The following is a 15,246-nucleotide window of genomic DNA, read 5'->3' as shown; positions in this document are numbered from 1 at the left end:
CCTTTTCTAAGTTGCACCACAGCAGTAAATTTCTATGCTACTGGCAGTTACCCAGGTACTAGGGTTCAAAAGGAGGAAGAGGAAAATGGTGTTCCTCGAATTTCTTTTCTAAAGAAAGCCTAATAATAAATGCAACAAGAAGTTAAGATGGTAGAACTAAGAAGTGCCCATCATTCCCTATGTTGTTATAATATTATTCTTGCTCTGATATGTATTTTGTATGTAATCTTTTATTCATGCTTCCATGAGCACATTTGGTAAGATTTGAACCTCTGTGGTAGGCACTTTACATTCACACGTACACCCAAACCTATTTGACTTTTTAAAAAACGGATACTGTTTTTAACCTTATTATTTCTGTGGCCAGGTACCTCCCAGAGCCTTAGACGATTTTCTCAGAGGCCACTGCAGCATAGGATAAAAGACAATGGTCAACACTGGAGTAAGAGTTCATTTCCATCATCATTGTAGAGTCATAGAAGTTGCTTTCCGGGGGAAGATTTGCAGCCCTTAGGTAACTGAGAAAACAGTCTCTTTAGAGGTCACAGAGCTATTTATTGGCAGATACAACACACACTATTTTGATGTTTCAACACCTCCTAATGAAACAACACTTGTCATCAGACAAATACCATTTGGCTGCTGAAGGTGAAGAAAGGATTGAGATAGGAGATGATCTGTTACACATACCTGGAGATCAAGAGTCTGTGTCCTTAGTGTAAATAAAGATATAACCTATTGATAGAGTTATACCTATTGCAGATATGCAGTAACCAGGGTGATGAGACATAGTTTGATCGTTCATCAGGATCTTCTTAACATTACCTTTAATTTTCTGATGAACATGCAATAAACAGAAGTTGGGTAACAACTTAGTTAGGTGTTGGGAACATATTAAAGAGCTGTGATGTGCTTAGCACCCACAGTGGTTTCTCTGTGCCAATCCTGAGCCTGCGATGAAGCCAACATCCCAAGTAATGTAAGGAACAGAACCAGGAAGAAGTCTGATTTCAACTGGACCCAGTTTGGCACATGTCAGTGTCTTTTCAAGAGAGTAACTTGATAAGTCTAAGGTGCTCAGGATGTTGGCAGTGGACATTTTTTTTTTATTTTTTTATTTTTTTATTTTTTTATTTTTTGTGATATACCAAGTTGAATGCAATAGCAAAAACAGCGTCTGCTCAGATAGTGCCAAGTGCAGGAGAACTGATGTTGTAAAAATAAAATGAAGATATTGGAGCTGGAGGCTAGCATATATAGGCAAGGCTGGGTCCACACCGTCTGTCAGTACATCGATGAGAATGTTCTATCGTCTGATTGTCCTTGTATTTAGTTGTGGGTTATTGCTATCACTGCATCTCATGGTACTCTTAGCAGATGACTTTGCCTTTCTATCTCTCTCTGTCTCTGTCTGTCTCTCTGTTTGTTGAGCCAATGAACAACTCTGTATGTATACCTGTCTGTCGCTTTTGGGGTTTTTTTTGTTTGTTTTGTTTGTTTTATTTTGTTGTATTTTTTCTGCAACCTCATTCTGGAAATCATGTTTCTTGTAGCAGCTCTCAAGAGCTCCACTATCTAGATGCCTCCTTCCTATGTCCTTTGGAGACAAAATGGCTGCCAGCAAAGCTTTTGGTAGGAGTGACATCACCAGTCACTTTGGAGAGTGCATAGCCATCAAAACTTACCATTGCACTGCTTAAAGGGTCAAGACTGAAACAAGACTTCATGATTCTAAATTTCAAATATGCCACTTATTTGTCTGGGTCATAATTATGTCATAACTATGACAAAGCGCTGTTTAGTCACTTAAAAGCTCTGGGTCTCACAGTCTTTATCTGTGAAACTGAATGGGAATAAAACAATAGGCTAAGGGAATGAAACAAAATTATATGCACAATTTGGCTGGAGCCATGCCTGGCCTATCAAAAGTAACATGTCAACAGTGTGTACCATCATCAGTTGGCCCTGTCAGCTGTGACAAGAACTTGGATCTTCTCAGGCCTTGGAAATGGATCTCTTTGCAGTTGTGGAAAATTGTGTCAAGATGAGACACCATTATTAACTTCTTTCCTTTATTTCTCTTTGATAACCCATGCCTGTCTATGGCTGGAATGACTGGGAGATTTCAATAGCATGGTCTGTGCAGAGAGACTCTCAAATGCGTATGTGACATCATAGCAGAGAAAACCTATTCAGTCTCTCCTGGCCATTTTACGGCCTCAGGGTTTGTCACACCAAGTGGAAAATGCTTTCTGAAAACAGTGGGCATTGTAAACATCTAAGGTGCAATTTGACTACTCTGTTAGCAGCAGCAATTCTGTCTTAAGTGTGCTTCTTTATTGAGGAAAGCAGGGGTTTCATTGCTGTTGTGTGCCCCCACAAGCTCCCAGCTCCCAGCTCCCAGCTCCCAGCTCCCAGCTCCCAGCTCCCAGCTCCCAGCTCCCAGCTCCCAGCTCCCAGCTCCCAGCTCCCAGCTCCCAGCTCCCAGCTCCCAGCTCCCAGCTCCCAGCTCCCAGCTCCAGTACATCTCTATATGTGTTAAAGGCATGATTCAGAGGTCTGGGGAAATACTCAGAAGTTATCCATGGGAGAAAGAGTGGGAGCAATAACCTTGCCTTTTTATTTGGAGAGAGAAGAGCAAATAAGACAAAGATGCCTGGCTGTAGTGAATGTCAGGTTTGCAGCAGCTCCTGCTGGGCTTTGTGAGTGGAAGGCACACACTCTAGCATCAGTGTGGCTGTCATCTGTGTGGGCACAGAGCTCCTAGCAAGCTGAGCCCAGTGGCTTGGAGAGGAGGGCACTAAGTGCTGTCTGTCCAGCCCAGTCTGAGCACTACTGAGGTTCCTCTCTCTCTCTCTCTCCCAGTTTGCCTCCTGCATCCTCTTGCTAATTCCTACTTGTCCTTTGATTGACAAAGAGCAAGCAAGGAAGGGGTAAAGATGCTCTTCGATCTCTTACTCCTTAACCCAAAAATGAGAATTTGCTTGGTGATGAAAAATCAAGCTACTTGTTGAAATGAACTTAAAGGATGTGATTTCAGGTTTCATTACTCATGAATGTATAATCGAGATTCAACTACTACTTGGAGGGGACATTGGTATGTGATGGTTATGACAGGGTGTGTAGATGTGTGCTTGTAAAAATTTATTTTAAATATATTAACATGTTCAAGGAATTCCTTTGGGGAAATACATATAGATTCGCTTTCCCCTATGTTTTGTGATGCAATCTGGTAGAATGGAAAGAGAATATTGTTCTGTTAGTAGCAATAAAATATAGATGCATCTCATATATTTGGTGAATTTTATATATGTTTGAATAGTCATGAAATATTCTTCCATGACCTACCCACTCCCACTTGAGCCTCAGAATAGCAGTAAACATAGTTTGGAAACTAAAAATCTTCATTGTGAATCAATTAAGAACACTAGAAATAATTTGATTTAGTTCCTTTGAAAATTTCAAGGCCTTTAGTTAGAAATAAGATCTTTGCAAAATCATCATCTCATACCTGTGGATGTTTTTGCATATGTAAGAAGCATGTATCTGTATATCATTGGTGTACACATTAATGTTTGCATCACCAAACGTAACTACTTCTGCGATCACATTGCGGTCTGGTCCTTAAGCATCACTTGGATGTAGAGAAAGAGTCCTCCTGTCTTCTTCATTCAAGGTTCCTTGCATTTGAAGTGCAGACTGAAAAATGTGTCAATTGGAGGGGTGTATATCCTGGAGTTTGCTCTTATCTCGGAAGTTTTGAGTTCTTGCATGATTAACTGCTTTTCCATTTTAGGGTATGTGGCTGAGCTGTCATTTGAGTCTGTTACCTTTCATTACTATCTTGCTCGCCATTTCAAGTCTGGATACTAGAATAGCCTTTAGAAGAGGATACTTCATACAGGAAGAGTGGCCTTACAGTATACACACCTGGAGACCTTTCCTAGCTGCTGCCCATTTTCCAAAATGAGGTTGAACTCATTAGAACTTTGAAAGCATGAAGCCAGGAAGTGTGACAGAGATCAGCAGGTATAGAGGTGACATGGCAAGAGAAAGCAAGCATCTGTAAAGAACTGATATAAAAGATTGTCCTAAGAGAGTCAGAGCCATAAAAGTGGAGGATCTAGGGGAAGGAGGCCCGGTCACTGATAATATGAAAACTAATTGGATAAATTTAGAAGCCTTTCACTGTTTTTTTTTTTTTTTTTTTTTTTTTTTTTAAATAAAAGCAACAGTACATGTCCAACTGTAACTCCTTCATCAGAACCAACAGTGGCCTGAAGTGAACCTGCAGCTCATGAGCTTCCTTTCCAACATGCTGGAGATCTAGGCTCACGGCTACTCTCTTCCGTGCTGTATATTACATGGCACGGTTTGCAATCATTTTAGCAGATGGATACGAATGGGGAAAAAATGTATGCAATAGTACATGGGACTTTAAAAATAAAAAGACACTGTTTGCAGCGCCCTGTCAACTCATCAGATGGACACTGGATGTGTACCAGTTGCATGCCCTACACTAGGGATACCTAGCGTTTGCCTCTCCCATCAGCTCACCCAAACAACTCCTGCTTTCTGGGGGGGAAATGAGTCATAACTAAGCTGTTGTTGCTGAGGTAGATCTCCTTATAGTGGGTGGCAATATGCCCAGACACTCCTTATGGACAGTCTTGCCTCTCACACTGTTTGGCAGGATGTTTTACATATAGACAGCTCTGTGATGATGCTGTCCAGTATGGTAACCAATGGCTGCCTATTGCTGTTGAGCATTGGAAAACATGGCCAGTGTGACTGACAACTGCAAATTGTTTCATTTTCACTAAGTTCAGTCAAAATAACCTTAGGTTCCCAGTGACAAACATATTGGCCAGCACTTTTCGAGACACATTGTTGGAAGGCAACGAGGAAGCTTCTGACGAAGTGTAAATTCCCTGCATTTATGAAGTGCCTGTGATTTATTAGGGATTAGGATTGGTGGGACAGCACTCCCCCCTCCACAGTGAGAGTTGCCCCATTTGACAAACTAGGAAACCAAGGCCCCAGGAGATAAATCACTTTGTCATATTTTCTCAATGAGTTGTAAGAATGGAAATTTGAACCCTGTGAGTCCAGTTCATAGCTGAGTAATTCCAGAACCTGCCAAGCCTGTTCATGTCTAGTCTCCAGGCTGGTTCCTCAAGTGGATCTTCCTCTTGTTCCTCTGTGGGTCAGCTAACAATTTCGCTTTAACTTGGCCACATAGAACCTAGCATTGCTCATCTCGTTCTTCTGAATATACATATAATCTTGCCGTTCAGGTGTTCTTTCTTCTATCTGAAAGCCATGTACTTGAAAGAAATAGTGTAGGGCTTCAGGTTCTACCTTCTTACTGAGAGATGAACAGCTAGGAGGCTTCAAAGGCCACACCAAGGCCAACAGACCCCGCAGGAAATGCTAAACCCTTCCTGTGTAAGTGTTTGATTGTCCCAGTTGAGAAGGAATGGGAGATCTCCTGGGTCTGAGCTCAGAGGGAGTGGAGTGTTGTTGAGATGCCAAGCCAGCCCCTGGGCATCTGTGGCACTGTTTTAATGTGGTAATTTCTGTTCATCGTGGATCATGCAGTAACTCTCAGTAAGGATCTGAAATCATCACGCCATTTCAGTCCCCGCCTCATGCAGTCTCACCTGTCACGTGCCTCATTGGAAATTACATATTCACATTGTACTTGCAGAATCATGCAATGTTAAGGGACAGCACAGACCTTAGGTACAGTATAGTGGCTGTCATCCATTGCACACAGTGCCCACGGGCCATCATATTACATGGTCTGCAGCCATTTTCTCTGGTCTTCTTTCTGAGTTATAGTTTCCCCTTCAGGAAACACATTACTTACAATATGCATGGTTTCACAATAAGCATGTTTTACAGTATGCAAATAAAACTGCTATAGAGGAAAAAGAAGATTAATGAGATCCCACAAGACTCTCTGTAAACTGTCTCGAAAGTGTAGTTCATGTTGATAGTTAAGAATATCTTGTCCTACACGCGGACAGCAAAATCATGCTCAGCAGGTTGTGTTTACATATTCATGTATACATATAGATATGCATGTGACAATAATAATCAAAGACAGAGTATCAGTTTAGAGGAGGGGCTGGAGGGAGGGAAGGGGAAGAGAAAATGATGACATTCTATTATAATATGAAATATATAAAGATAAATGAAATTTAAAAATAGGGAATACCTCATCTTTAAGAAGGAAGTTTTAATAGAGAATAAACACTGTTGAACAGTTCTGCTCTCTTTGTCTTATTATCATGTAGAGCATTGTTAATGGGCGAGAGTGAGCTTTTCTAACTTACATTTGCACACATAAGAAAACTAGTGGCAGCAAGACTGGAACACAGGTGCTTGATTTTTTTTTTTTTTCTTTGCATGCTCACTGTGTGTCAGGGTCCATTCTAGTTACTTTACACATTCTAGTTATTCACTTCTCTGTAGTGTGCATAGTAGGTCTCCTTGCTTCCATTTCACAGAGAGGAATCAGGAGACAAGAGGACACACAGTCAGAACAGGTTCATATGAGCCAGTCCATTTTCCCTGTCTACTATTCTTCAGTTTTGTGAATGAAGGGTATTGTTGATAGTACCACCCTGCCTCATCATTATGAGAGGTAGAAAAACTATATTGTGAACTGCTACCACAAAAAAAACTGGTCTACAAGAGGTTGTAAACAAACTACAACCCTTGTTCTGTTTAAATCTCCCTAATTGAAACCCATAGGCCAAGAGGGGAAAGGGCTATGGACCACACTCCCTCTACTTAGTTGTTGGTGGGCATTCCTGTATGATCTTTCTTTCTTATGAACAGATTAACTTAGACTATCATTTTCTTGATGGCTTTGGAAATGGTCATTGAGTGACAGCTAATGCACCTTACAATCATCCTCAAACTACAATAAAAATTCTATCTGTAAAATGAAATTAATTTTACACTCCCATCAATCTCTGGTTCAGTGTTACCTAGAGATTATTGTTAAACTTCCAGTTCTATGAGTTTACTTTAAATCCAGGATGGTGGTGTGAACCTTTGGTGTAAAATATATTATACTATATTTTCCATGAGGTCTCCACTCATCAAATGACTTGAGTGGAAGGCTGGTGGCCTTTGAGCTACAGCCAACACTCCCCAATTCTAATTAGGCAACACTTCACACTTCCTTCCTTTCTCTTAATGGGACAATGAGAGTCCAGCATCCATCTTGATCTAAGTTGCCTTCCCAGGGGAGTGGGAGCTTTTCTTTCTCATGACACTTTCCTTTGCTTTATTGTTGAGGTCACTTAAACATATTACACTGATTTTGGAAATTTCCTTTCAAATTGGACTGATTATTTTTTCGGCCAATTCTCACCCCTGGTATTTGATATTTAAATAATTCCAGTTAGATAAGTAATCTCTCTGTAGACCTAGAAATACTACTACTAATAATAATAAACAAATATATGAGTTCTTATTGAAATTAATATCATTATAAAGCATCTTAGGGAAATTGCCACATGGACCACTTGAGACTGAGAAACTGACAAAATAATCAAGTGGACCAGAAGCAGAGCAGCTGCCCCCGGCTGTCATTGTCACTAAAATCTGAAACATTAAAGGTAGTATAGACATTATTATTACTGTTGATGTGAACATCATTACATACCTTCACTGCTACTTCAAATGATTATGTATCAAATGATGAAAAACAAAGAACAATAAATAAGTGTGTGGTTCTAACAGTTTCTGCATATGAGGACAGTTACTTGAAGTTCCATTTTTGAATTTTATGAATGCTGAGACTCATGTTTTACTTGTGCATTGGGGGCTGGCACATGGCCAAGTGGTAGATTCTGTCCCTGAGTTGTGCCATGTCTCGCATTTCATCCCCAGGGCCACTGTCAGTCAGGTAGGAGCAAATAAAAAACAGACCTGTGCAGTATTAATTTCTATAAACATAAATATAGGTCATTTGCCTTAAAATAACCTGAGGCGAGAAAATGCCATCTCTAAGGGAAAGCGAGTGATGTCATGCCTTTGCTGTAAGTTGTTCTGTAAACACCTTTCTGTTTCAGAAGATACATTGAAATCATCTTCAAAAAAATCATAAACATGTACTCTGTTTCTGGTTCACAGAGATTTTCATCTTGTATAAAGAGTCTCCACTTGGTGTGGTGGCACACCTTTAATCTTAGCACTTTGGAGGCAAATCTTTGTGTCCGCAGTCAGCCTGGTCTGTATACCAAATCTCAGGACAGCCAGGGCTACAAAATAGAGAGAAACTGTCTCAGAAATCCAAGACAAAACAAGTCTCCGATTGGCGACAGCACATCGGGATATCAGAAATTACACATCACCGTGTATGCTAAAATCTTTATATTTTGCAGATCTTTCACCAGCAGGCAGTATCCATTAATTTTCCTAAACAGTGTTACCCTTAGCTATTTTAAGTTATTCATAATTTAGAGTCAAAGTAGCTTTCTTTATATATACCTAAATTTGATTACATTATTTTTCTTGTCTTTCCCCAAAGGTGTGAAATAATTTCACCAAAACTTAAAGACGGGGGGGGGGGGGGAGGAGGGAGAAAAAGAGCGCATGTTAATATGATCAAAAAGTATTGATATTCTACTGTGCATGTTTAAGCGTAACAGTGGTAGAGTAATTACTGATATTAAGCTATAAATTATCTTCAAAGAGTTGATTCTAGTTTTTAACACACAGGTTATTAACTAGCATGAAAATGCTAATTTTTTAAAGTAAATAAGTAATGATTTCTAAAATGTGGAAGATAGTACTATGTGTAGTCAGCTTATGTTAAGACCAATGGTCCAGCCACGTATCAGGCTAAGGCATGTGGACATACAGCAGCCATAGTTTGGACACTCTGTCACTTGAACAAGGTGACTTGATCACTTTGCACTTTTCGTGGGAGGAATCTTTTTATCACCCATTTAGTCCCCTTTTGGGCTCTTTCTGAATTGTAGCGTAACACCTGTTTGTTGGCTATACAGTTCTCAGTAAGGACCCAGGCTGGATCCTGTCCTGCCTTTTACTCTTTGCTTCTTAAAGATACTTCAGGAATGATGTGGCACTCTCCTGTCCTTTATCACAAACCCTCTCGAAATAGAAATAAATTACCATCCATCCATGTAAGTAATAGCGAAAATTACAACATGGAAAACTATGAAAAACGGTACTCAACTCCTTCCATGACTTAGGGGGAAAACACCCTTGCTGTCCACAGCATGAATGGCTCTTTTTAGCTTGGTTTGTTTTGTTTAATGTCCAGGACCTGCAGATTTTCAAGGGCGTATGGAGCATTTATTTGTTGTATGGATGCAGAGGCACATTTCCCACATCTGTCTCTGTGGACCTACCCTTTGTGAAATCCTAACCCTGGTATTAACGCTTACACGTTATGAGTCAATGTTCTTCTGAGAGAATTATATAATCTTTAGGGTGTTTGATTGATATATATGGCAAAAACGAAGCTCTCTCTCTGTCTCTCTCTCTCTCTCTGTCTCTCTCTCTCTCTCTCTCTCTCTCTCTCTCTCTCTCTCTCTCTCTAATCCCGCCGCTGCCCTTTTGTTGGTGAATTTCTTCTCTCTCTCTGTGACCTGTGAATATCAGTGTAGGCTCACTGCCAAGTTTGTGAGCTGCTGCCTGGTTCAAAATGGAGGCAGGAAGGTATCCATTTTCATCAAGAGGATGAGCCGTTCCGTCTTTCCGACCATCTGGAGAAAGGAACTTTTTAGAGCAAAAGAAAATGGGAATTGAAAAAGAAATTTAAAAAAGATTATATTTAGCAAAAAAAAAAAAAAAAAAAAAAAAAAAAGGCAAGGGAGAGAACCAATTAAAGTTAAACTGTACCTTATGAATTTATCCTCCACTGTGATGCTGTCCTGCTTCAAGGAAACACAAACAAGCAAACACAAGGGCTATTTTTAAAAGGAAATGCTTCCCCCAAGCCCATGAGAATCAGTAAATGAATGTTAAGTAAATTAGGGTTTTGGCACACTTTTAAAGTTTATTGTACACAGAAATATCGTAAGCACTTAAAAAGAGACAGCCCCCTCTTCCTGTGTACATCCTGATTGTTGGTGGTCCTGTGCTGACCTGGGCACTTAATGGTCTTCTTCCTGCATCTATCTCTGCAGACACTATATATATATATATATATATATATATATATATATATATATATATATATATCACATCACTCATTCCTGATTCATATTCTCTCTCTCTTTCTCTCTCTCTCTCTCTCTCTCTCTCTCTCTCTGTCTCTCTCTCTGTCTCTCTCTCTGTCTCTCTCTCTGTCTCTCTCTCTCTCTCTCCTTCTGCCTGCCTTCTCCCTGCCTCCTACATTGCAAGTGAAATTTTTAATTGAAAGGTAGAGGTTTGGTCTGTCTTTTGGGAGAGACTGTGTGCAAACATTCTGTTTTACCCCTAGCATGCTCACGGGCCATCTGTGTTTAAAAAAGAAAGGAATCTGTCAATGGGGGCCACTCCGTGGCCTGCAGTGTGTATATTTACCACTAAGACATGGTTTGCAGTGTTCTCGCCTGGACTGGAAAATCTCATTCCTGATTATTTTATGTTGACACAAATACACAGCACTGTTTTTTTTTTTTTTTCTTATTCTGTATTCAAAGGAGGCAGTGTTTCTAGGGTTGGATCAGGTTTAGACTTTTACAGCATCCAAATTCAGCATTTTGTGCCAGCTTCTTACCAAATCATGGATGCAGAGATCCTTTGATCATTGTTGAAAGCAAATTTCATGTGGTTCTCCTTCCTCAGGTCTACGCTCCTTCAGCCAGCACTGCCGACTACAACAGGGACTCGCCAGGCTATCCTTCCTCCAAGCCAGCAGCCAGCACTTTCCCTAGCTCCTTCTTCATGCAAGGTAAGGTACTTCTTTGCCTGCCGGGAAATCCATGGGTCATTTAGTGTTATATACAGGGCAAAAGAAATGGCATCATAGATAGCAGCAGACGGGAGTAGAAGTGTTTCCCTTCTTAGGAATGGAATTTCTTACCAAACTAAGTAAAACTTACCCAAGACTTTTCCTTTTCTCTTACATTAAAGCCCTTTGACCTGTGATAGGTTAAAATTAAATTACTTCACATAAAAATGAATGCCTTGTTGGTCTTCCAAGATGGTCAGTCTCCAGTCTCTCTGCCATCTTCCAAACACGTGTTTAGACACGTCTCTTTCAGCTCAGGTTGTTTCGAAGATCTTGTATTTTGTCAAGAGGAAAGAGGTGCCCCCTGGGTCTAGCCCTCTATAAAGTTTTGAGCCACTTAGTAATGGATCGATGAGAACAAGGGTTCCACTGAGGACTCAGTGACCCACTGAACCTTGGGAGCCCTGCACAGAGACGGTTCTACAGAGACATACTAATTGATTTAAGGTTTAGGAAAACTTTGAAGGGTGTACAAGGAGTACATGGCAGGGGTTTGTAGCTTTGTGGTGGACAGTGACTACGTGGTCTAGTCATTCCTCCATTGTTTTCAGTCCAAAGCAGATGGCTCTGTATCCCTGGAGCTTATATATCGCCACTGGCCATTTAGCTCCTTTCTACTAACTGGAAAAGGCCAGAATCATAAAAATAACGCCAGCTACTTTGCAAATGGTCTGTTCACAAGGAGGAGCTGGGTATCCTATCCTTGCCATGCCTGGGTACTTACTTACAGCTATAGTGATCTTAGTCCCAAGATACCCTGAGCTCAGAGGTAAGGTTTCCCAAGAGCCCCTGTAAATCCTCTTAAATCGTGTAGGTGTGCATACCCGACTTGGGTATGCCTTGGATCAATGCAAAGGGATACGACTGTCAGGACAGTGACAGAGAAATGAGGACACACTCGGGGCAGCAATGCTAAGGGAAATGCCTGGTGTCTCACTGAGATTACAGAGGGTGTAGTCAAGACTACTGTGAAGAGAAGAGACTCATTTTCCTCTCCCATGTCAGCTCATTTAATGGCTGGTTCACATGTGAAGTTCTACTAAAAGTCTCCTAAAACTTAACAGAATGGGTCCCTTGGGACTAGGGAGAATTTGTTCCACAGATCACTGAGTTCATGGTCACGGGCCTCCTCTATCTATCTTTGTGACCTGACCTAGGTATAACTCTCAAAGGGACACAGTGGCTAGTCACTCGGGTATGTTCTGTGCCATGACAATGAGCTCGTGGCCTTTGGCTATAAACAGTGGGAGAAATTGCCCTTGTGTGCTTAAAGATGCTGCCAACTCAAGGATTCACTATGTCAAAACTCAGGTTTTCATTCAAAAAAATAGGCAGACGACTAAAATCCCTCAGTGTATCTGAGAAACTTGTCTTGAACTGTGTGCATAGCAAAAAGGCCAGGTAGATTACAGAAGCAGGTACCTTTCCATAGCTCACCCCATAAACTATGGGCAACAGATTTGTTTTTTCTACATATGAATACTCAAAAAAAAAAAAAACCCTTCAGTTGACATTTATGATGAGCACAATTAATTTGCACACATTTAATTCTATTCTTTCAAAACAACATTATGCCAAGATCATGAGATGTGATAAATATTAATTTACTCTGAAAGGCATAATTTATGTAAAGTACATATTTTTATAAGTCTGCGTCGAGTCGAATATGCTGTGTTAACAATCCAAAGTGTATTGTCACCCCATGCATCGAGTTGTCAGAATATTTCAGGAAAATGCTTATTCAGTGATCTATTTTCTCCATTTCTTTGTCAGATGCGTATTCCACTCAAAGTGTTAGTGGGTCTCGAACTTGATATTGAAATTTAAGGTGGCATTTAGACTTCCGTGTTCCCTACTAAATCTAAAGTACATTGGATGTTAACTTAGGGTTGAGAGTGATAGCTCAGAGGGAGAGTGCTTTCTATAATAAGATGAGGACCTGAATTTGGATCCTTAATGCACATGAACACATGTTGTTGGGTTTTTTGCACCTACACACACACACACACACACACACACACACACACACCAAGACCAGTTCACTTTTTAAAGATACTTAAGTTGCCACAAGGTGAGAACAGACATCAACAGTGACCTGATGATTCAGTCTCACTTACATCAGTTCCCTCTCTGCGTTGCAAGGGTGGTCATGGCAGGGCTTAGAAGAACACACCGTGATCAAGAGGAGCAATGGGATTGTCAGCCAGCATATTCTCAACCCACTACTGGGCTCTCTTACATTGTATCTTTTCATCCTTTGGTGACAAGTCTACAGTTGTCAACATTACAGACATAAGTTTACACACATGGTTCTTAAAGGTAGAAATCCACCATCCCTGGTTCTGCAATTCTAACTCCAGAACTGAAAAATTCACTGGGGTGGGGGTGGGGGGTTGGGGGGAAAACAGCTTCATGAAATAAAATATCAGATGAAATTTGCCTGGTTTAAAAGGCTATGACTATGTACAAGTTACTGAGAAAATAAGCTTGTTTTCAACAACAAATAGCCGAATACTTTCAACACCAAGCTGATGGCCTGGTATAAATCCAATAGTCGATTTTGTTTAATAACTAAGAGAGGGTAAAGTTAGTGAATTAATCAGTAGTGGTTCGGGCTGTCTCTAGCCCTTGGGTTTCTTTGAGAAATACAAATTAAACAATCACAATCTATAACCTCAGGGCCAGGGAGTGAAAGAAATCTTGCATTCTGCTGTTAATATGAGAGGTTACCTCCACACGCTAAAAGAGACTTTAAAACAGTGTATCTCTAGGACTTATTCTCAAACTCTTGACCTCATATATTTATGAAATCCTGAGGCTATCAACTTTATTCCTTATTATGATGTCTATCATAGGACAGGGACTCTCTCCTCACATTGCTCATGAAGGTTTACGATAGTTGTATGCAACACATACTAAATTCCAAAATGACCTGGGAGAGAAATATTGAAAACCCTCTTCCCCACTTACCGTAAGATAATCCCGACATTAATTCTCTGTATTGTGCATGGCACAGAAATGAAATCCAACCTTCTAAATCTGGGCTGTTCTTTTCCAGTAGTCATTTCAGTGTAGGCTTTTCAAACTTGCAACCATGCCAACTCTGTGAGGTCCCAACTGTTTTATTTTCACCTCGAAGTTTGGAAATGCTTTAACTTTTCAGATTACTTTCATAAAAGTAGGGGTTGGATAGAAAGAGCTGTTTCTTTAGGCATGAATTACCTTGCTTGACATCGTTCTGCAGAGAGACATGTTCTGTTCTTTTCCGGTTGATTTTTTGTTTTTTAATTTTTAATTTTTCTTTTACTAAGAACACAAACTTAAATGTTTCTATTTGTTTGACAATATAAAAAGCCACTTGGGAAAAAGTAATGATGACTGTCATGTGATGTAATCAGCCAAGCAACACAAAGATGAATACACAACGGGAGGTTATTTTCAAGTATATGAAGAAACCCTATTCTCAAAGGCAAGGCTGAATGCCTCAGAAAAGTCACGGTTTTCTTTGTCCTTTACAGATGGCCATCACAGCAGTGACCCTTGGAGCTCCTCCAGTGGAATGAATCAGCCTGGCTATGGCGGGATGCTGGGCAATTCTTCTCATATTCCACAGTCTAGCAGCTACTGTAGCCTGCATCCACACGAACGTTTGGTAAGGAAGGTTCCCGGGGACGGGGAAAGCACCTCTGGCTAGTTTATGAGTTTCATCTCTGTGTGTACACAAGGACTCTGCAAAAAGAGGCGAAAATAGCCCTCGCCTATTATTCTCCAAGTTTTATTGTTTTTGTGATCAAAGCCTCGACAGAAGCGGATCACCTCTGTAAACCTTCCAGAGCTTCATGCCATTGTTCCTTTGTTTATTGTGTTTTGTTCTGTTTTCTTTATGGCGATGTCAGCTTCCTTCAGTTCATAAACACAGTGGATTTGAGTTGCAGGACCTCAGCAATGGCCTTGCCTTTTTTTTCACTGCCTGAAATTCTGGAGGATGTTCTGCTAAGGGAAGGGTGAGAAGGATTTGAGATGACAGGGGTTTCCATGTTAGTTTTGACCTATGGTGACCTATAGGAAAAGTATATGTTTTCTATTGTAACCTTGGGAATAGCAAACTGTGGAATGTCCACATGCATTGGATTTTTTAATTTTAATTCCATACAAGTGCCACTCCTGTTCAGCTTTGCTCAACATCTCAGTGAAAGCGGCTGCATTGTGTAATATTATGTCTTTTCTTAGTAAGGCTTTTCTTCTCTGCCTATGGCTTC

At 40.5% G+C, this 15,246-nt stretch overlaps 1 protein-coding gene across 16 annotated transcripts in view; it reads left to right on the top strand.

Annotated features, from left to right (window-relative positions):
* Tcf4 (transcription factor 4) overlaps positions 1 to 15,246 on the top strand; it is a 347,192-nt gene that overhangs the window by 280,272 nt on the left and 51,674 nt on the right. For all 16 annotated transcript variants that reach the window (XM_034518307.2, XM_034518300.2, XM_076912501.1 and 13 more), the window contains 2 exons: positions 10,822 to 10,927; positions 14,506 to 14,639. In XM_034518307.2, coding sequence (XP_034374198.1) covers positions 10,822 to 10,927; positions 14,506 to 14,639 — 240 coding nt within the window. The remainder of the gene's footprint in view (positions 1 to 10,821; positions 10,928 to 14,505; positions 14,640 to 15,246) is intronic.

Source organism: Arvicanthis niloticus, chromosome 14, assembly GCF_011762505.2.
Source record: "Arvicanthis niloticus isolate mArvNil1 chromosome 14, mArvNil1.pat.X, whole genome shotgun sequence".
NCBI classification, from domain to species: domain Eukaryota; kingdom Metazoa; phylum Chordata; class Mammalia; order Rodentia; family Muridae; genus Arvicanthis; species Arvicanthis niloticus.
This window is presented reverse-complemented; position numbering and strand designations above follow the sequence as displayed.